At 41.0% G+C, this 20,663-nt stretch overlaps 2 protein-coding genes across 3 annotated transcripts in view; one reads left to right on the top strand and one right to left on the bottom strand.

The window, feature by feature from the left end:
* Window positions 1-108: 108 nt before the first annotated feature.
* On the top strand, window positions 109-12,385 carry rasef2 (RAS and EF-hand domain containing 2). Of its 2 annotated transcripts, none has more exons than XM_073471377.1 (17): window positions 109-552; window positions 2,945-3,097; window positions 4,803-4,893; window positions 5,223-5,318; window positions 7,702-7,779; window positions 7,871-7,986; window positions 8,076-8,144; window positions 8,595-8,667; window positions 8,808-8,878; window positions 8,978-9,167; window positions 9,260-9,361; window positions 10,814-10,958; window positions 11,047-11,128; window positions 11,240-11,354; window positions 11,433-11,546; window positions 11,659-11,735; window positions 11,831-12,385. In XM_073471377.1, the coding sequence occupies exons 1-17, from the start codon at window positions 242-244 to the stop codon at window positions 11,931-11,933; spliced, it is 1,986 nt and encodes a 661-aa protein (XP_073327478.1). In that variant the 5' UTR covers window positions 109-241; the 3' UTR covers window positions 11,934-12,385. The 2 variants fall into 2 exon arrangements, with proteins under 2 accessions (XP_073327478.1, XP_073327477.1); XM_073471376.1 differs by having other exon boundaries at window positions 10,811-10,958.
* Window positions 12,348-20,663, bottom strand: part of fkbp16 (FKBP prolyl isomerase 16) — a 34,269-nt gene continuing 25,953 nt past the window's right edge. The window contains exons 4-8 of the mRNA XM_073471378.1: window positions 19,014-19,231; window positions 16,500-16,681; window positions 16,170-16,247; window positions 13,128-13,265; window positions 12,348-13,047 (exon numbers count right to left, since the gene is read on the bottom strand). Of these exons, the coding sequence (XP_073327479.1) occupies window positions 12,961-13,047; window positions 13,128-13,265; window positions 16,170-16,247; window positions 16,500-16,681; window positions 19,014-19,231 (703 nt within the window). The 3' untranslated portion in view covers window positions 12,348-12,960. The remainder of the gene's footprint in view (window positions 13,048-13,127; window positions 13,266-16,169; window positions 16,248-16,499; window positions 16,682-19,013; window positions 19,232-20,663) is intronic.

Here is a 20,663-nt window from a genome sequence, read left to right as displayed (position 1 = left end):
CGAGAGATCCCAGGTAGGAAGTGGCTTATCGGGTCCATTAATTCGGGATGACACCCGCCTACAGTGAGGACCTGGACCAATGAGTGGCTCCTGAACGCCTCTGTGAGACTTTCACTGACACTTTGAGGATTTTATTTTGGACCGTCGCGCAGCAGAAATCACTTCCAACAGAGGACGCGTTTGTTTTTGTTTTTAACTTTATCTTGTATATGTTTTGTCTGTGTTTTTTACTCGTTCAACTATGGACCGACCCAGCCTCCAGAGACTGTTTTCCGCCTGTGATGTGGACAAGTCCGGTAAGATCGAGTACGATGACTTCACCGTCGTGTGCCGGGAGCTGTGCGTCCCCGAGGCGGAGATCAAAACCCTGTTCGATAGGTTCGACCCGGACGAAGACGGATACATCGACTACAGCAGCTTTTCCTCCAGGTTCCAGGAGGTCTCAGAGACTCTGGACCTGGCGTCTTTTGGCGCTGGGTCGTCCCAGAACCAAAGCTGTCCGTGGGAAGAGTTTGTGGGCGGGATAGATGCGGCGGCTGTGCTCCCTGAGAGGTAAACTCACATCCGGCCGCCCGCCGTGACCACCCTGCTCACATTAACGAAAAAATAGCTTTATTATCATTATATTATTAAGCGTGTCGGATAGTCCTGCTGACCCATTAGCCGTAGAGACTAAAGACACTCATCAGGGTTTACTTTAATGAGGCTTCAGGCGTCCTGCCGGTGACAGATCAGCCAACAGGTGTAGCGTTCACGTCATCAACAGCAGCCTAGCTTAGCTTAGCTAGCTAACTTAACTTAACTAAACTATATCCAGTTTTTTGTTAATGTATTACACGTGGGGTCATTTTATTACTATCATTACTTTCCCCAGTGGTCTGTGTTCATATATGGAAAATAAAATAAATTGAATTGGCAAAAAAATGTAGCTCAAGGTCCTCATAGTCAGCCATTTTCTGGAGTTAAAGCCTTGTAAGTGGACATTGAGTTAAAGGAGACATATTATGCTCATTTTTCAAGTTCATCATTTTATTTTGGGTTACAACTAGAATATGTTTACCTGCTTTAATGCTCAAAAAACACACCAGTTTCTTCATACTGTCCAGTGCTGCAGCACTGCATTCCCCCCTCCGTCTGAAACAGTGTTGTAGTTCCTGTCTCTTTAAGGCCACCCACCCAATACACAGTCTGCTCTGATTGGTCAGCTCAGCAACGCCTGACCCAGCATCGCTAATGGTGTGTTCCATCGCAAATCGTAAGTCGGAATTCCGAGGCGGTATTCCCGACTTCCAATATAAAAGCGTTCCAGTGCATCTGCTCGGGAAAACATGGACGCTCACTGCAAATGTTTGAATGGCAAGTCTGCAAACTTCACAAGCAACTACAGCAGCTGATTTAACAGCTGAGGGCACTTAAAAAGACGGGAGGAGTTGGCTCGTAATACTTCTGTCCGACCCGGATGGCCGTTCCATTGCACTTTTCTGTGTCGGAGGTCGTAAAATGGAATCCACCACAACAACAACCAAGCCCCCAGGAAGAGCGCGGGGCTTTGACGCCAACTTTCATAGTGGCCAAACTGTGTAATTACAACATCTTGTGATGCACTTGTGCCCAAAATACTTTTCCAATGAGCTTACATTCGGAAAGAAGCGTCTGTAAAACCATGGATATTTTTTTTTGAGCGTCACAACCCCGCAAAATGACTCGTTTGACTGTCAAAATTTGAACCATTCCATCCAATAAAAAAGTTCTGCAAGATTAAATAATTTTATTTCTATTCAAGTAAGCCAGGCAGTAAACCGGAAGTTAGCCGGCTTGGTCGGCGGAAGTCTCTAGTGCGCACGCTCTATTGGCCAACGCGTAAGATCCGTGTAATTTTATAGCTGAGAAATCGAGCCATTTTGGAAGGAAAGGAAAGAGGGAAAAGCATTATAGGTCTTCTGTAAGAAATGTTTGTTTCGTTTGTTTTCAACTGATAAATTGCAGGACAGAGTAATAAAAGCATCTTTCAGTGCAATGGTCTGTAATTCAACAGCAGCTCAAACTGCAGCCTCCAAAATGACTTCAAAGTTGAATCAACACCTCACTTTATCATGTTCATGAAAGTAGTATTCTTTGCAGGATTGTTCATGACTGCATTTAAGCTATGTTTACCAAATTGCTGGCAGCTAAGCCTATAAGTGGGCATTTTATTTTGAAAGTGGTCAGAGGTGGCCATGATAGAGGAGAGAAAACTACAGAAAAAAGTCAGCCTCTATCAGACATGGGACGATATGAAGTGATTTACAACCATATCCCGATTATCATCACAATTTGATTCAGAATTCATGACTGTCCAGGTAATAGAGGCCTATTAATTTCCTAGACCTGCAGCAATTGGCTGATTAATCAATGAGTCGATTAAAAGAAAATGAACTGCCAACTATTCTGATAATAAATGAATCTTTTCAATCATTTTTTAAGCACCAATGTCAAAAATTTACTGGTTCCAGCTTCTTAAATGTGAGAATTTGCTGCTCTTCTTTGTTATTTATAATAGTAAATGAAGAGTCTTTGGGTTTTGGACTATTGGTTGGACAAAAGACAGATTATGGACTAAATGATTTATCTATTAATCCTGAAAAAAAAGCAGATTAATCTATAATGAAAAGAATTGTAAAATGCAGCCTTTAAATATTCACACTGATGACTAATGCACATCCACCTGTTGCTGAGTCAAATGCTGTGACGCTAACAATGACCCTGTGGGGAGTTTTAAACACACCTTCATTTTATTTGTTTAAGAAAATCTTGAGACTGCCCCCGCATTTCCATGCTTGGAGGTTTTTACATAACGTTCAACAGCAGTTGATCCTACAAAGATAGACTTTGGGTGGAGTATGACATTGGAAAACACAACAGTGATCTGTTCGTTGCTGGTAGTAACTGTTTGTTCTCCTCCCAGTCTCAAGGAGCAGCTGGCTGACCTGTACCAGGCCATTCACTCCTCTGCAAACATGACTCTGCTGCAGCAGTATGAGGAAATCATCCACTCTCTGGTCAGCCAAAGCCTGGACAACAGACTACAGTGTGAACAGCTGGAGACCAGTTTTAAGCGGTAAGGACAAATATCAGTTTAGAATAACTGACCTGTGAAATAGAAAGAAACAGAATGGTTATGAAATAATGAGCTAGTATTTAAACAATGACTCACATCACATAGTGTTCAAGATGATGGACTGTCTTATGTGGCTATAATGTTTGTATGAGCAGCGGCATTTAGTAACATTTAAAAGTCACAGTTTGAAAAGTCTGTCTGTGCCTGTCGATGTGTTTTGACTTCAGCACAGTGGTGAACTGCTGCTGCCCTCTTGTGGCTTAAATAAACCAAACCTTCGACTCCACTGCATCAGCTGGGATTAACTGCTTCACTTTATAATGCATTAAAGAGGAACTTTAAAGGGGTATTTTTCAGCCTGGACCCCATTTCCCCATGCTTAAGTGAAAACAATTTTTGAAATTGGTCCAGCATTGACTGTGCTCACCGCAGCAGGCACTTATGAAACAGGCTGCAATATCCCTGCGGGCGATTGTGCACCTTCAAAGTAATCCACTTAAAGTGCTCGTTTGTGCCACTGACTGGCTCAGATTGTTATTAAGCGTCCAACAACATTAATGAAAACATCGCTACAGAAACAAACCTCAGCCGTTGGCAGAAGCCGCCAGACTCCATTCGCAGAAACAGTAATTTTTATCGTAGTTAAAAACGCTTAATTCAAACTCAACAGAAAAATAAAATTGAATTCGCCACAATGTTCTTGGTTTATCTTCACACTGTTCCAACAATCACCAGCTCTGGTTTGGTCAAAAGAAACCCTTAATTCATCGTGTTAGGTGTGTACATTTCAGGAGAGGAGCGAGGGGTAGGGCGAAGACATCAGAGAACAAATTAAACAACTTATATGAAATAGATTTACAATTGACAAATCGTATGAACTCTACAAACTCAGATACAGTTTTGTTTTCTGGAATATCGTCCTGAGGTCACTGCTGTACAGTTGACAGTAGAGAAAAGATGCTTGACTGTTATGTCAGCTTAGATTTATTTGCCCTGGTAACTAATATTCAAGCTGAACAATGAATGAATGAATGAATGCAAATTTATTTCGGACATGTGAAAACAAAACCAAACAAAAAGTTAAATTAGTTTGACAAATAGAGTTACATCTTTTAATCATTTCCTTTTAAGTCTGTGACGTGATCCCTCATGTGGTACCTTGACACGACTATTGTATTTCAGTCCTACAAGTGGGAAAGTATCGCGTGTCTGAGCTGTTGTTGAGAGTCGTTCTGTGGTTCAGTAAGTACAGAAAAGTGACATTCCTCATTCAAGGAAGTAGGAAGAACTTAAAGCTTGAAAGGACATAAATTCGCTGCACTTCCCTGTTCTTTTAATCATTTTAGAAACTGGATATCTGTTGTAACTACAGTGTATTTCCATTATCTTTTGAAATAAATACCTTTTTAACATTTAAAATCCTGTTATAAAACTTTACTAAAATAAAAAAACTCATATGTGAGGTCTTACTGAGAAGTCTCACTGTCACAGTTTAGCACACCTGTGGAATCTGCTTTTAAAGGGCTGTCCCTCCCTCTCCTCTGGTTGGTTCATGTGTCGTCTGACAAGAGCAGAGTCAGTCGGGTAGAACTGACTTTTTGATAGTCGGTGAATGGATTCTTATTTTCGTTCCTGCCTGTATTAATCTGTCGGACTGCTGTTGGAGGATCTGCTTTTAATTGAACGTACTTCTCTGCTCACGCAGAGCCGAGGAGATGAACAACAGTCAACTGACAGAACTGGAGGAGGACATACAGCAGCAACTAGCCAGAGTGGAGGAGAGGGTGCGAGAGGAGGTAAGTGCGATACCTGCAGTATTTATCGTGGACGATTGCTCCTGTGATTTACTCTAATATTCATTAGAAATTTCAAGATGAGCAGCTGCATTTAATCAATAAACATGACACACAAAAATGGAGTCAAAGAATGTGTTTTATTTCGCAGTAAAGTGTAAATTTCAGCACATTTTCCCTGGTTCTCCTGAGCTACCTGCATATTTGTGGTGCAGCACACAGCAGCAGGTTACACGTCTCCTCACAAAGAGCCTCTGTACGGTCAGATGAAAGCCTCTCTTCAAGGCCCGAGCTGCTCCTCACCTCTAACTGCTTTGGTTTCATGTTTGTAGGAGCGAAAGAAAATGGAGGGAGTTCTGGCGACCGCGCAGAGGAAGCATGAGAATAAGGTCACGGACCTGCGTGCAACGGTGGACAGACTGTTAAAGGTAGGCTTTCCCACACAACATGCATTTACTTTGTTCTTCCATGGCAGACAGGTTGTATGAAGAAGGCTTATTTTCTTACATCATGAGGCGAGAGAAAAAAGCCACTGGACCTGAAAGACAACACAGAAGCACCTACACATACAGCTCTGGCTTCATTTCTGAGAGAGAGAGAGAGAGAGAGAGAGAGAGAGAGAGAGAGAGAGAGAGAGAGAGGAAGTGGTTTCCAGATTTCACATATTTATTAAGATGACCTATCAGTGCACCTTTAAAGACCTACGTAAGGAAAATGTGAACTAAATCACACACAGTTTTGCCATTTCAAAATGAAAACATTAGACACAAAGAACAGAGAAGAGAGGCAGACATGATACTTATGTTGTGTTAACCAGGCCGTCAGGGAAAATCACAGGGCACTCCAGTGTCCAACCAGTGTGAGAGAGGGAGTCGGCCTGACTTTTCATTCAGGACTTAGGAATGCCGCTTGCTTGTAGTTAGTGCAAGGACAAGCGCAGAGGGTAATGTCTGATAAGACGCTGTGTGTGTACAACTTGAGGAATGCTGTTGTTAGCCCATCAGCCGTGCTAGCTCCCATAGTTTAAGCTTACAATCCAGCTACAGGCACTTTCCTGTCCTTCCTGCCTTTCCGCCACAGCACACAAATAAACGTCACTACAGTCTGAACTGTACTATAGTCGTCCTTAGATAACCCGTTAAACAACACTAAATAATAAGAATAATAATACGTTCTGTACATAAGAGTAGCAGCACTTCTGGACATCGACTAGCCGGCGTTGCCGCCTACGGGCAATCTGGTCAGTTTTTCTCTTCTGTGTTATAGCTGCTGTTTTTGTTTGTTTGGGTGTGTTTGAGGTGTTATGTTAAACACTTGTACCAAGTGCTAGCCAACATAATAATAAATGATTGGTAAAAAATTGTCTCACACCAACCTTCAGTGTGCTTAAAAACTGCAAGTGTTGTTTTTTGAAGATGCATAAATATCTTATTTTTTCCCTTTCCAAGCAGCTCTTATTTGCTTAAACATAGTTTGCATATATTACAGAATCTGAGCTGTAGATAAATTAGTGTTAGCGTTAGATGTCAGTTGAAGTAGTCGCCTTTATACTTGTGCAGTAGAAGTTCAGAGCATAATGTGGCAGCAGAGTGTCTGCATGTGCACCTCCTCAAAAATGTAACTTTGCATTAGACCATACGTCTGTGTTTGGTCGTCTCGGGCAGTGTGACGCATGATGAAGGTGAAGACCAACATCCAGCAGGCTAAAGAAAAGCTCAGTGATCTTCTTCCTCTTCGTAAACCTGCTCACAATGTTTAAGCTGATAATTGCATGGCAGTAGCCTTCTATTTATTATCACCATGAAGCAAACCTTCTCATCGTTCCTTTACATCACAAAGTAAATACAACACTGTAATCGCAGTAACTGTGGGGTAGATAATTACACCAGCCTATGTCTGGATAATGCAAGACTTATTTGTATTGCGTTTCAGTCATGCTATCAACAGGTGAAATCTGATGCTGTGCTATAGGTCAATATCTACACCTGTACCAGGTCCGCCCTACATCACAATGCAGGAAAACAATTCCACCTCGAGCATCTACAGTGGAAAAAATGTTTGATATCGTTTGTAGTTGAAACATGCAGCACCAGACAGATGTTTAATGTGTATCAGTTTTTAGCAGCAGGAACACACATAATGTAAACAACAGGTGTAAAGGAGAAAAATGCAGTAATGCTCAATGCCTCTGTTTGGCTCAAATGTTAAATTGTGACAGCAGTTACATTCCTTGCCTGTAGATGGCGCTTATTGACAATATATTGGCCATTAGTTTATTGCCAATATATTCATAGGAAGAAAAAGTCTAGAGGGCTCAGGAAGTTTGAATAAAATGTGGTGAAGAGGCTTTTTGAGAGGGAACACAAACTTTCAAAAAAGAGAAAAATCCAAGACACTCTTTATTTAGACGGACAGTTAATGCCGAAATACTTTTAAACATTGACAATGCACGGTCACTAAATTACAAGAAGCAGCAGTACAACAATGCTAAAGATACAGTATGTTTGCCTGCATCACAGAGAACTAACAGGTTTATTTTTCAGCTGTAAAAAGTCCCACTCAGCACAAGTCTTTCAAACTTAAAGCTGAGTTAAACCAACAAAATGATTGATTATATGTGTTCATGTATCAGTTTGGCTATAACTGATATGTCTACATCCAAAGGGCTTACTGCTACTGCTGCTACTGAGTTTGCCAATACATGAAACGATAAGTCTGGAAATGCCTTCTTTCATCTTTTTTTTAATTCAAAATAAAAACACGTCAGCTTATTGACATCTGAAAGTGTTTGTGTAAACGTCTTTTCTCAAGAGCCAAGAGGAATCTGATTACAACCAGTCAAAGGAGGAGGTGGTCAGACTGAACAGACAGATCAGTGATCTCTCGCAGGTAAGTCGTTTTGGATGTGATTGTTTCAGTTGAACCCGTCGGATGTATGTCGTGTAGAATTATTCCAGCTCCTCACTGAATCTCCTCCCAGGAAAACGAGCAGCTGCGGACGTCTCTGCTGCAGGCCCAGACCGACATCGCCGTCCTGCACACGGAGCTGGACAAGCTGAAGAACATTTACGCAGACCAGAAAGCTCAACACGAAAGGTGAGCCACTGCTGTTTAACACTCGTGGCCTGTTGACACAAAACATAATCCAGCATACAGTACGACATGTGGCCTGTGTTTCTTCACAGAGAAACGGAGGATTTGAAGAGCATGCTTTTGGAGTACCAGTCGTATTCCAGTCAGATTCACGTTCTCCAGTAAGACTGTCTTTTACTTGATGAAGCTTCTGAGTGTGAACATTCAGGAAGAAAAAGTCAATTGTTTCATAACTATGGAAATTTTATGATTACTATCATTTGATTAAAGGTTTGCTTTGGATAGTTTTGGTTGTGATTGCTCAGGTTTTGAGATATCAGTCTCTAAGGGGATGGGATTTTTGATAAGTAACCATCAGTAATGTGAATATAATGACTGAGTGGGTAAAGAGAGGTATCAGAAATAGTAGAACTGTAACTTTATAAAATTACATCACTTAACTGTAATCCAGCCTTTAAAAACAGGAACAGAAAACACTTGATGATATAACAAATCTAAGATGATGTATAGTTTCATATTGCCCAGTCCTATCTACCACACAACTGTTATATAAAGAACATTTTTGTCCTTGTTTCTGAACCTGTCTTGTATTTCCTTGAACACATCATTAGGGAAACGAACAAAAAGCTGTACGACAGCAACGACGGGCTGCGCTCTGCGTTGGCCAGTGCATCTAAAAGGAGGGTAAGTCCCGTGTTGGCTGATGACATATTTCCTCATGCCCACTGGCTCTACATCTGATAGACGCTGACAGTATATTGTTTTCACTAGTTCAAGTGTTAAAAAAAAAGTTTCCTCCCTGACGTTCCTAATCTGCTCAACAGCTGTCTCCCCAAAATGAAATCCCAGCCCGGAGGATGAAACCCCTCCGACAGAGCACACTCAACCACGGCAGGTATATAAAGTTTTTTACACCTCTGTGAATCCGAGGATTGATTTCGGCGAATTCAATCGTCACAGCTTAAAGCTAAAGTGTGTTGGTGCTTTGGTGCAGCTCGGAGCTGGATCCAAGCAAAATGACCTACTCTCATGTGGCCACCTGGGCTGATAAGTACCTGGACAGTGGAGTCTCGCTGCCGATGGACACGGCCGAGAGCGCAGGCAGCGATTACGACAGCGACGACAGCAGGAGCTCGACAGAAACTGTGCATCACAGTTACTCTTACGTCCCGTCTGATGTGGAGGTCAGAGCAGACATCAGGTTCAAATAGCTCAGAGGTCAGATAATGTCAATGTGCTGTTGAGTTAAAAATAGTATCTTCTTTGTCTGTTACAGATATCAGAGGTGAAATCTGAAGCTACAGTGTCAGTGGCTCCGAGCAGGACAAACTCTATTGCATCATCCCTACGAAGACGTTTGTCTGCATTTTCCACAAAGGTAAATGGGCTTCTTAATGCATGAGACCTCCTCAGTAAGCATCGATTTTACACCCGACAAAAATATAAAGGCAACACCTTTGTTTTTGCTCCCAAACCAAGACTTATTCCACACACACAAAAGGCTTTCTCTCTAATTTTGTTCACAAATATGTTTAAATCCACGTCAGTGAGCACTGAGATCATCCACCCACCTGACAGGTGTGGCGTATCAAGATGCTGATTAACAGCTCGATTACTACACAGGTGTGACCCGGGTGGTAACAATAGAAGGTCACCAGACACGTGTTTACCATTTGAGGCGAGTTTAATCATCATTTTGATCTATTTCCTGTTTATGTCGAACAGTCCCAAAGAAGTAAAATGGTATTGCTAGGTGGTAAATACCAAGGAACATATTTGAAATGTCTTTGAAATTACCTCCAAATTACCACAATAATTACCTCAAAACTTACTGAAAATTATCACAATACTGTTTAATAATAATATTGTGCTATTTCTGCTATAATCTTTTTTTTAAATGATTAAATATTGTACTTCAACTTACTGACCAGCAGAAGTTTGACAGAAACTACTTGGAAGTTTCCTGGAAATTACCAGCTATTGATTAACTGCTTATTGGATATAGCAGAATATTATTATTAAATAATGTTGGGGTTATTTCCAATAAATTTTGAGGTAGTTATTGTGACAATTTCACAGAAATTTCTAATCTGTCACTTGGTCATTGGACACCATCTACTGAACATGAAATTTAGCGGACCTCTAAAATGAAGTGTTACCAAAATTGTTAGTTATTTTCAAAGACAAAACTCCAAAGATTAGAGGAAAATTTCCTGTGTTTCCTCTCCTGTTAATCATCTCATGACCCCTCAGATTTATATTGCAACACCTTCTGGGGGCCCTTACAACCTGGTTGGGAACCACTGATGCGTCACCACCAGTGTCTTACCTTTCGTGTTGAAAAATGTGATTCATCCAAATCCTCCTCTTCAAGAATCAACAGCATTTAAATGACAATATTTTAATGTGTATTTCAACTACATGTTGATTTATGGTTATTTAAATGTCGGTAAAACACGAGTAAAAAAAATCTTGACAAACTCTGAAAAAACGAATTATTTCTACATTTTCTTCCTGGTTTAGACGTAAGTAAATCTTGCAAAGGAAAAGAAAAACATCTTAACTTTGGGTCCAGTTAATAAGTTTTACTGGAGCTTTCAACCACATCTCATAGTTTTCATGTTTGCTCAGTCGTATGGAGCTTTGGTCATGTGATTACAGGTGGTTGTATGATGGCAAAGGCTGTGAGATTTGAGCGAAAGCTCCAGAAAAATAATGAAGTGGAGCTCGAGTCGAGAATAAACTTACTTACTGATTTCTTAATTAAAAAATAAAGCAGAAACTAAAAGAGTTTTCCATATTAAAGTAATCTTTTGTCCCATTTGAGAAGCCTTTAGAAGCAGACATAGTGGAATCTGAAGAACCTGTTCCGATGTACCGTCTGGTTTTGGCCGGAGACGCAGGATCTGGAAAGTCCAGCTTCCTGCTGAGACTTACGCTCAACGAGTTCAGAGGAGACATGCAGACAACGCTGGGTGGGTGCCACAGCAAACACATAACATTTAATCAGACGCTGACGCATTCTTGATTTCAGAAGTTTAAAATCTGTTTTTTGCTTCTCAGGAGTTGATTTCCAAATGAAGAGGATGCTGGTGGACGGAGAGAAGACGAGCCTGCAGATATGGGACACAGCTGGGCAGGAGAGGTAGAGGAGTTCAAACAGGAAAAACATGTTATCGATTAAATCTGTGTTAACGACACGTTTCTTAGAATTGAAAATACACTAAAAACCGGGTTGCATTTCTTTTTATTGTAGGTTTCGTAGCATTGCCAGGTCCTATTTCCGTAAAGCTCATGGAGTCCTGCTCCTCTACGACGTCACTTCAGAAACCAGTTTCCTTAATGTCAGAGCGTGGGTGGATCAGATTCAGGTAACTGGAAATGTAAAGTGTTTAATGACTGACGAAGAAGCAGGAATATATTTTACAATGTCCTTTGTTTTTAAACAGGACTCAGCAGAGGAGAAAATCCCCATGTGTGTTATTGGAAACAAGGTGGACCTGCGAGAGAAGCTTCCAGAGGGAAGCTGTGTGAGCAGTTTGCACGGAGAGAAGTTGGCCAAGGTGTGTAACTTTTTCATTCCACCTGATTGAAGAATGTTTATACAGACGCCCGGCCCTCCCAGGTGTCTAAATAAACCCTCTGCAGTCAGGTATGTTGATACTTTGCTTGCAGGCATACGGCGCCTTGTTCTGCGAGACGAGTGCCAAAGAGGGAACGAACGTCGTCGAGGCCGTGCTTCATCTAGCGAGGTAGGAGGCAGGAGAGATTGAGTTTTAAAGTGTTTTTTTTTTTTCCCCTTCTCAAACCATGGCAACACTTAGACTTGTTTTCCCTTTTTCCACAGAGAGGTAAAGAAAAATGTCAAACTGAGGCGGCAGTCAGACTCTCAGGTCAGACTGAGTCCGTCCAACCCAAAGAAGAAGCTTAACGCCTGCTGTGGACTGTAGATCGATATCAGTCGATACGACGGAGCAATGAAGGACACCAAGTGGTTTTTATTTTTGTGATGAAGAGCATATTTTTCCTGCAAGAACTTTTTAAGCGTTGAAATATTTAACTCTCGAGCCTTAAGTATATTTTCTCTGATCAAAATGAAGATTTCTGTTAATGGAACACATGCACAAATAATGCAAATAATGTAGTCATGCTTATATTTTTCTTAGGTTTTGTATTTATTTGGTAGTGAAGTAATTTTATGAAGCAAATAAATAAGGAACAATAATTGAGATTTAACTTGAATGTTTTTTAATGGTTTCACCAGACAGACAGCCTTTTTAAATTAATTCACATTTTTACCTCTGCGACCAAACGTCTGTGACGGACGTGGTTAGTTTTTAAACAATCAAGACAGACCAAGTAAATGTTTTAAAACATTTTTATTAAGCATCGCAAGCATTGCTTATGTGAGCAATATTACATTTCAGTTTCAACAATTACTGGAGCTCTGATCAAATACATCTCAGAATTGTGATGTTGAAAGCGTTATTCATTTACTAATTACCTTTTTGGTTACACGCTTTACAAAAGTTCCTTTTCTCTTTTTTGTGGTGTCTGTGATACCAGAATATTTTCCAGGACCCTTTTTTTTTTGACAAACAAAAATGTAATCCCTTTTCCAAATAAAACAGACGCAACTGCAAAAAAAACTTCTGTCTTATCCATCAGCAGGAAATGTCTGCTGGAACTGTGAATTCACTCAATGCTGTACTGTCACCATTATCATAAATACTTTACACCCTTCACTCAAACATGTTTCTACCACGTAAAAACTCACACAAACACAACCCCAGGCTTCAGTGCTTCTTCTGTGTTGCATTCCTTCTCGTCTCTTTACAGTAAAAAACACTTCAAATGACTAAATAAGACTAGAAGGCAATGCTCTGCACCTGCACCTGCACACGATGATGATGATGATGATGATGGTGGTGGTGGTGGTGGTGACGAGGACTTTCAAAGCGCCTCCTGCTGAGGGTCTCAGTTTCTCGCGGTCAGGACCACCGACGTCACTAAGCTGCCCAAGGCCACAACCAGAGCGCCGAGTATAAACTTCCAGGAAAGTCCCTTAAAACACACAAACAACTAAGAGGAGTCAAAATGGAGTCAGAATAGAACATGTTTACATATTTTCTGTTGAGGCTTACCGATGGTTTCTTCTTAGAAGGAATAAGAAATGGTGTGACGTTGTCTCCGAGCATCTCCGCCGGCTTGGCTCTCCATTCCTGAGTGTCGCTGCCTCCTGCTTGCCTTCTGACGAGTTTAGATAACTCGACGTGGATCGCCTTAAAGAAAAGCGTTAAAGAAAACATATTAACACATCCTGTAAACAAATAAAAAGGTCTAATGTTGGAAAGGAGGCAGTTTCAAAAATGTCCAGCAGGGGAGAGCAGAGGTCTGAAACACAGAGTCGACCTCAGAGACTGAAGGCCAAAAACAAATGAGTCATAACAATCAGAATTTTCTTTGAAATTGCAAATGCCCGTGCTTAATTTCCAACATTTGTACGTAACTTGTCATAAAATGTATTAAAACAAAGCAAGCAAAACATGTATTCTTGTCTGTTTGTGCTTCATCTTTATAGTCCAGCCGCAGTACGATAACTTTCTCCCACAGCAGCTAAAATCGGTTTTCCTCAAAGTATTTAATCCAATGTTGAGACAAGGGTGTAATTACCAAAGCGGCAGATATTTTTGGTTTGTCTAGACGAGACCAGACATATTTGTGACAGTGGCAGTGTGCCCTTTAGGTCAGGTCACTGTAATACTGGCAGCAGTGTGCTGTAAACAGCTGATCATTAACTCTTAGCAATCTCACCCAGCCTGCAGTGAGTGAAACCAACTAGTCAGCTAAAATAAACGATGAACTGAGATTATTGTTCCTTTTTTTGATGTAATGAAGAGAGAGGTCGTCTTGATTATACAGCGTGGAGGGCGACTCTGGCTCTTTCTTACCTTCACTCTACTACTTTTGGAGCGCAGGGCTCACAGTGACAATATTTAGCTCACATGTTTGTTATTTTTACCAACTTCGCCGGACACTTCTGAGCAGTGCGGTCACATCTGTAGGCTGCCAGATGTGCAGTTTTGCCAGAGCCTCCGTGTGGAGGATTTGGCAGATTAGACAAACCACACAAACAAGACCGGACAGGCCCTCAACAGAAGTCGCTCACCAGGATCCTTCTCTTCAGGCTCTAAATTCTCTAAACTTTCATAATGAACATGAAGAGCGTCGTACACAGTTTGCTGAAGATGTTTTTCTGCTGACTGAAAAAGCTGCAATAAAACAAGCAGCTGTGAGATATAAAGAGCGTGGATGAAGATGAGAGGAACTGAAGAGTGAGGATTTAATGAGGCAGAAAAATAAGTTATTGTGTTCTAAACTGTCCTGTTCTGAAAAAATTCTTACAAATTATGGACTTTATAGTATTTCTTCATGAACTGAATCAGACATACCACGTGTTAACTTACATAAACTTACATAAACTGGTGCAAGTTTCTGAGGATGATTTATAATAAGTTTGTTGCTCCTTTAACTTTTCATTTTGCTTTTTTTTCCATTTAATTTTTCCAATATTTTGTTTTCTGACAAAATGCCTGCAAAACTAATGACGTCCCCATCAGCCTCAGCTTTACTTTGTGTTTGGTGCTAATTAGCAAATGCTAGCATGCAAACACACAAAATTTAGATGGTGATTACAAAAGCCCTAAAGGGCCATGCATTCATACATTTTATTTCCTCCGTTTTCCCGTGATAACGAGTTAATTTCATTTGTTTTCTCGAGATCTCGAGTTATTATCTCGAAATAACAACTGCCGTTTTCCCGAGATAACGAGATAATTTTCTCGAGATCTCGAGATAACAAAACTTTGTTTTCCCGAGATAACGAGATAATTTTCTCGAGATCTCGAGATAACAAAACTTTGTTTTCCCGAGATAATGATATAATTAATTCGAGATCTCGAGATAATGACTGTGATATGATAGGCCTGAGATTATGGAGACGCCCGGGACCTCGTAGCTGGTCAGCTATGTAGTTAACAACGACATCAGGCTCACTTAGATTGCGCCACCGATGTAGCTGAAGCCTTGCTAACCATCTTTTTAGATTACGCACACTAATGTGTATATCCTCTGTAATAGCAAGGCATAATGCTATTTCAGCCTGTGTCAGGCCTTGATTGAAAAGATATGTGACGTGGTGATCGATATGCTTCTGCTCCTCTGACATTGCTACACTGAATGATGTTTCCTGCAATTATTTAATATACTACACTATCGTTTTGTTTTCTCGAGATCTCAAATTAATTATTTCGTTATCTCGGGAAAACAAAGTTTCGTTAAGAAAGGAAATTACTCGAGATCTCGAGAAAACAAATGAAATTAACTCGTTATCACGGGAAAACGGAGGAAATAAAATGTATGAATGCATGGCCCTTTAGGGCTTCCGTAGGTGATAGCATCATCACTGTGAGAATGTCGGGGTAGGGTGCAGCAAATCAGCCGAGTAACCACTAACTGCCGCTAGCTGTGGCTGTCAGCTAGTTAGCTCAATTAGCCGTGCAGCTAGCAGTCCCTGAGCACATGGGGAGTGTTGATTTTTACATCGCTGACAAGTAAACTTTGGACCAGGACGAGCCGAGGCTAGCTGGTTAGCATGCTAACTTCAGTAGATGGCAGCACAATTCACAGATGTCACAACATCGAACTTTGATTTCTTCACATTCTGTTGATGATATTACTTAATTTTCTGAATGTTTCAAGCTAAAATTCTCACACAATGAACCATATCAGAGCCATTAGCACCTTAGTCTTGTTAATTTAAAGTTATGCTACATTTACATTGTGTTTATGTGACTTGGACATATACAATAGGCTGTTTAAATTGTATATACAAAAAGCTCATTCTAAAGTAACGAAAACCTAAAAATTCTTAGTTTCAGATGATTATACACTTATGAAAACACAATTATGAATATTATATTTCAGCTAATACGTCCCCCTAAATCCTACATACTGGACCCTTAAGTGGGCCACCTTTCATTCGTATTGATTGGCTGGTTCGGTGGCTCTGATAATAATGGCGACCTAATTTTAGAATGACCTTTCCTTTGTGCGTGAGGGATTCGCGGGCAGATTTGGGATGAACGTGGCGAGGGGGACGGACCGGCTCACCCACATAATCTCACCTTGGTGGCCGGCTCCAGTTTCAAGGCCTTTTTTAGCACCTCCATCGCCTCTTTGTATTCCCCCTTGTCCGACAGGAGCTGAGAGAGATTAGAGAAGGTACAGTGAGAGCGGTGCTGGAGGACCCATAAATCAAAACAGGCAGAGAACAGATAGCAATAATGTAGCAGCTATTTCTTCCTCAGAAATAATCAAATCTAATCCCAAATTAAACAAATTCCGCTTGCTGGCAGGAACCGTCCCTGCAATAATCATTTATGGATTGATAAGGATCAAATGAGATGCTCCCCGCAGTTGTCTCTCAGTAATAACCCGGCAGACTTGGCCCTCACCTTCCCCGCCCTGAAGAGGGCCTTGACGTTGTTTGGCTCGAGGGTCAGAACGTCCCTGCTGGTGTGCAGCGCCTCGTCGTACTGCTCCAATTTGAGCTGAGCGGCGGCCAGATTGTTCAAACACTTCACCCGGTAGTCCTGCACTTCCTCCTCCTCCACCTTCACACTGCCATCGCTGCCATCTGTACAGAGACCGAGACACACAACCTCTGATGTTTGCTCTGCTGTGGACATTTAGTGACACACATACTGTCAACACAAAAAAAGCCAGTTGACAGAGATTAGTCATCTAATGTCGGACTCAAAAATATTGCAGAATCTTGAAAATAGTTGGACACTCGAAGAGAAACTCCCATCGGGGGTCATTATAAGGACCGTTCATCTTCTGTTCTTTTATTCATCTGGATATTGTATCACTGTTCCTACTGGAAAAAACTGCATGGTTTCATCATTAGACACACATGTCCAGCTGAATGCAGCGGTGACCCGAGTAATGAGCACTTTTCGTACTTGGCCCGAGTATGATGGTTGATAAATGTTAGCAGCTCAGCGACCACCTGCGTGGATCTCGTCATAACTCCACTCAGCCACTTGGGGGCAACAGAACAAGCCATTAATGCTACGCGAACACCTTAATTAAGTTGCCAATTTACACTTACAGCAGCACAGACCTACATCAATAATAACTTGGAGTCTTGTCACCTACTTGATGAATTTGAGCTCAATATTGACTCTCTTTTTTTTTTTTTAGCTTGATCTGGTTAGTGTGCGCATTTTTTTGCAAGTGAGTGAGTGAAAGAAAGATGCAACATTTTTTTCATTGCTTTTTTTAAACACAGCTGTGTTTGTGCCTATGTAACGTTAATAAATGTTGTGATGCCTGTGAGCTAGTTCAGGCAGACATCTCGATAATATATCTCACTAGCCGTATTTCCATAAAGCATTCAAAATTCATTAAAAATTGTATGAAAACGGCAACATTTACCTCTCGCCTCTGTTTACTTCCACATCCACGCGTGACGTAGCCAACACTGCGTCATCCTCTGACGACATTACGCTTTGTGTAGCCTAGTTCATTCGCTCAAAACAGCTTATGGAAACGCACCAGATTCACGTTTTTATTTTTTTAAATTTATTTTTGCAACTTTTCAAAAGTTTGCTTAAGATTCGCTTGACATTTTATGAAAACATGGCTGATGTAAACACATCTGCGGGGAGTCATGAGGTCGGAGTCTTGACGCCAAACTCTAACCCGGTTTTGCTGCTATATGAAACATTTCAAACGTGAGTTGTCTGACTGAACTGCAATATGACGATGGTGAAATAGAGTGAACTTTGTTTAAGTAACATTACCATTCATACACCTTGGTTACATGTAATCCTTCAGCTAACAGATTTGGTTTCTCGGTAGTCATAGTTTTGCTGAGCTAAAGCTAAAGTTATCAACATTCCCCGGTAATGTTAAGTCTTCGTAATAATAAGCTGACAGCAAGATAAAGCTGTAGCGAGGCCAACATAAAATGTATTCTGTTGTCAGCTGGTAATACAAAAGCATCTGCTGCCGTACCACCAGACTACAGAGCAGCTTCTTCCCTCAGGATGAAACTCCTCAGTTCATCCTCAGCACTCCACCATAAAAGATTGTTTTAATTTTAAGAATGGGGCCCTGGTGGCAGCCATTAAGACAAACTATATTGAGATCGCATATCTTCTATGCTGATGGTCTCATCTGCTCATGTAGGTCATTGAGAGGCATCAGTATTACATTTAACAGTCAGTTACCTTTAAAATTCTAGAGATATTTAATAAATTAGAGTGATTAATAATCTCCATGTGTCACGAATCGTACTTGTAAAATAATTCTCATGGGCCCAAAACGATCCAAAAAGAGTTAAAGACGTCGGCGTCTCTGCTTCGTTATCGTCCATTTTCCCGCTCGTCTTCTCATCCGCTAATCACACGATCTCGATGCCCTGATAAACCCGTCTCTCCAGTGCCACTGTGAGTTCACTCGCTGCTCCGCCGTCATTGACACATTACGAAGCAGTTCATGTTTTTCTCTTCACTGACTTGTTCAGTCACATTTCCCTCACGGGCCCGTCCTGCCTCGTCGATGATTGGAGTGATTAAGAAGGTGGAAATAATATGAAAGTTGATTAGCTTTGATTATGCAAAAAACGAATTAAGCAAAAACGTTTATGGTGGCACTCGGCGCAGATAGATGTGGCTCTGCATGGTGATGGTGTGATTAGTGTGATGGAGGACCGGAGGGGAGAGCTGAACTGTTATGTCATTCTGGGCTCGGATGGATGTGAAATGTGTCTGAAGTCTCTATCAAACGCTGTGTTTCATATGTCTAATGCGTGTGTGTGTGTTGTATCTGTTTTTTTTCCATTTCCATTTTCACCTCTTCCCATGAAGATGGAGCTCATATCAGCTACTGCAACACTTTTCCTGGGTGACAGTGCGGTAATATTTTCTATGAATAAATTCAGGTTCTGATGCTGGCCGTACCTCTGCTGCGTGTGGTTAGCATATCCAGAGCCATACAATAGGCTCTGGCGGCCAGGCAGTACTCCTCCCTCTGGAAAAGAAAGTTTCCTCGCTCTCGTTTCTGGTTGCCGATGCGGATGCGGTCCGCGACGGGCAGAGTCAACGGGTCCGGTTTCTCTCTGATGTCCAGCAGCTGCAGCTGGTAGAGTAACGGAGCCCAGGCTGGAATATCAGGCTCCCTGGCGAGTAAACAAAAGACAAAAACAAACACACACGTGATCAATATCATCACAGGGAGTAAAGAGCAAAGGAGTGTCTGAGGAGTTATCTTTGAGTCAGGAGTCTTTTATCTTTCTTTATCTCTTAAAGATTATTTCAATCAATCGAGAAATCAATTTCTTTTCAAGTGAGAAAGCCGAACAAGCTGGTCGACACGCTGCGCAACGAACACAAAGCTGTAACTCACACGTGAAATCCGATCACCACGTTCAAAATACAAGACAATGTTTGGACGGAAGTTGAATCTTTCAAATAAATGTCCATGAGTTTCAGAATGTGTTACTATGTGGTTTGCCAGCTGGCATGGACTCTACAAGTTTGTGTAAAATACTATGCCGAATGAATTGATCTGATGATGGTGTGGTCACGCTTTGGATACAACTGATCCAGTTTCTGAAAAGCAAAACCTGAGTCATCAGGTTTGCACAAACTTGTAGAGTCCATGCCAGCGTGAGTGCATGCTGTCATTAAAGCAAAAGCGGGGCATACCAAGATATTCTCAAGCTCATGGCCTATTTTCAAAGATTCAACTTTACACTTGGCTTGTTAAGCTTTGATGACAGCATATTAAGCCTAGTTTTTACACAAACTTGTGGAGTCCATGCCAGCTCGAGTGCATGCTGTCGTTAAAGCAACATGGGCAACACATCAAATACTAAGCTATTCTGAAATTCAGGGACATTTTTCTAAGATTCAAGTTTTCACTTGACTTGTTAAGCTTTGATGACAGCTTGCACTGGAGCTGGCATGGACAAACAAATTCAATTCAACAAATTAAACCTAGTTTTTTACATGAATTTGTGGAGTCCATGCCATGCTGTCATTAAAGCAACATTGGTGGCACAACAAACACTAAGATATTCTGAAATTCATGGACTTTTTTCTAAGATTAAACCTTTCACTCAAATCATTAAGCTTATATAATGATTTGTAATGAAATAAATAGTACTACATTTGAAACTAAGGTAAAATAGAAGTTTGATCAGTGGTATCATACTTTTTGACCCTACTGTATGTTTTCAATGTATTTGTACTTACACGTGTCTTGTGTGTAATAAGCTCAAAATATATATTTCATTAACTTTTTTCTGTCTTCAACAAAACAATTTAATCAGATTTTGTTCACATACAACAAACTACTGAGCCTCTCTTGAACATGTGTACATCCCTATAGACACATGGATCACACTGAATAGTACACCTAACTTTGAAAATGGCTAAAAGTATTTTATTTTTTGTTACTTTGAATTTCCATTCACCATGATTACCAGCCAGCACATCCAAATGTGAGCTGGAACACAGCACAATAGAGTTTATCAGGAATTTCTGCTGATGATTTCTTGGATATAAAAGAACAGTAGCCTCTTCTCATGCTCAGATTTGAATGGAGAC

Source organism: Pagrus major, chromosome 8 (assembly GCF_040436345.1).
Source record: "Pagrus major chromosome 8, Pma_NU_1.0".
Classification (NCBI taxonomy): Eukaryota; Metazoa; Chordata; class Actinopteri; order Spariformes; family Sparidae; genus Pagrus; species Pagrus major.
This window is presented reverse-complemented; position numbering and strand designations above follow the sequence as displayed.